Source organism: Lipotes vexillifer, unplaced genomic scaffold, assembly GCF_000442215.2.
Source record: "Lipotes vexillifer unplaced genomic scaffold, Lipotes_vexillifer_v1.1 scaffold1136, whole genome shotgun sequence".
Classification (NCBI taxonomy): Eukaryota; Metazoa; Chordata; class Mammalia; order Artiodactyla; family Lipotidae; genus Lipotes; species Lipotes vexillifer.
In genome coordinates, this window is record NW_006769631.1 from 1,908,610 (window position 1) to 1,910,033 (window position 1,424).

The following is a 1,424-nucleotide window of genomic DNA, read 5'->3' on the forward strand; positions in this document are numbered from 1 at the left end:
TTTTTCAACTGCAGCCTACACTCTTATATTGAGCTATGCCTGAAGAAAAGATTTTGAATTGATAAGACATCTTGAAGAAAGGACAATCAGCATATCTCTAGAAATCCCTAATTACTATCCAGCTCCTTGACATATAGGGGAGGTGGGTGGATCAGACTTAATGCATTAGCCTTGCTATGAGGCCATTTCCCAACACAACGTTTGACTATATTAATTGGCTTTTCATATAGATTATTGTATAGGTGAAATAGTGCACTAATTGACATGGATATTCCCATTCACTTCATAGTTATTTTTATCTTTATAAATAACATTCTGATTTATTTCTCAAGTACTTGAGTGTTTGCTAATATGTCATTCTGTCTGGCTGCCACTTCTTGGACAGCTGACAAATGGAGTTTGTTAACCTAGAAAGCTGGAAGCCACCCCTGACTCCTGGTGATGCAGGCATGTTGCTGTCCTGACAGGTTTTGTGTGAGTTACCAAATAGTATTCTTAGGCAACAGCTCTATCTCATTTTTCTGTTTACTGGGACAGTGATATCCCCTCCCCCACCTGTTTTTCCTCTATGAGCAGGGCTCCCAGTTTTTCAACCTTGAAGTCTTTTACAATCAAAGCAAAGAGAAGACTTGTGGATGTTGAATATGCAAGGAGCTGAAGAGAGAGAGATTGAAAGAGAGATTTGTCCAGGTGAGTAAGCAAGGGATCACCAGTGGAAGAAATGGGAGGGCTTTGGAAATTTTACAAGAGAAACTGAATGAAGCTCAGAAGAGCAAATTACCCTCTCTTTTAGGAATGCTGGGGTGAATGTGAGTGAGCATCTATTGAGTGAGCATCTCTTGAGGCCAGCTTTTCCCTGGTACTCATTTGATCTCATTTCCACTATTTTGCACTTTTACATTCTCCCACACTCTCCACTCTTTGAATACAAACCATCCATGTTTCTTGTCTTGCTCTAATCTTAGTCTGTTATTGTTTGTTTTTTTCCCTTTATCTCCCTGGTTTCTGATTCTGTCACTTCCTTGGTGTCTGCAGCTACTCATTTTTCATTAATGGTGATCACCTTACCCTGATGCAGATCTCTTTCACCAGTTGTAACTCTGAATTACTTGCCCCACTTGCTTTTTTTTTTTTTTTTGGCTGTGTTGGGTCTTTGTTGCTGCACGCGGGCTTTCTCTAGTTGCAGCGAGCAGGGGCTACTCTTCATTGCAGTGCATGGGCTCTAAGTGTGCAGGCTTCAGTAGTTGTGGCACAGGGGCTCAGTAGTTGTGGCTTTCAGGCTCAGTAGTTGTGGCACACGGGCTTAGTTGCTGCACGGCATGTGGGATCTTCCCGGACCAGGGCTTGAACCCGTGTCCACTGCATTGGCAGGCAGATTCTTAACCACTGTGCCACTGGGGAAGTCCTACCCCCACTTGCTCTTT

At 42.8% G+C, this 1,424-nt stretch overlaps 1 protein-coding gene across 1 annotated transcript in view; it reads left to right on the forward strand.

Moving 5' to 3' along the window:
- Positions 1 to 635: 635 nt before the first annotated feature.
- The window catches only part of ZNF502 (zinc finger protein 502), a 2,675-nt gene continuing 1,886 nt past the window's right edge, over positions 636 to 1,424 (forward strand). Inside the window, exon 1 of the mRNA XM_007445710.1 lies at positions 636 to 690. Within this exon, the coding sequence (XP_007445772.1) occupies positions 636 to 690 (55 nt within the window). The remainder of the gene's footprint in view (positions 691 to 1,424) is intronic.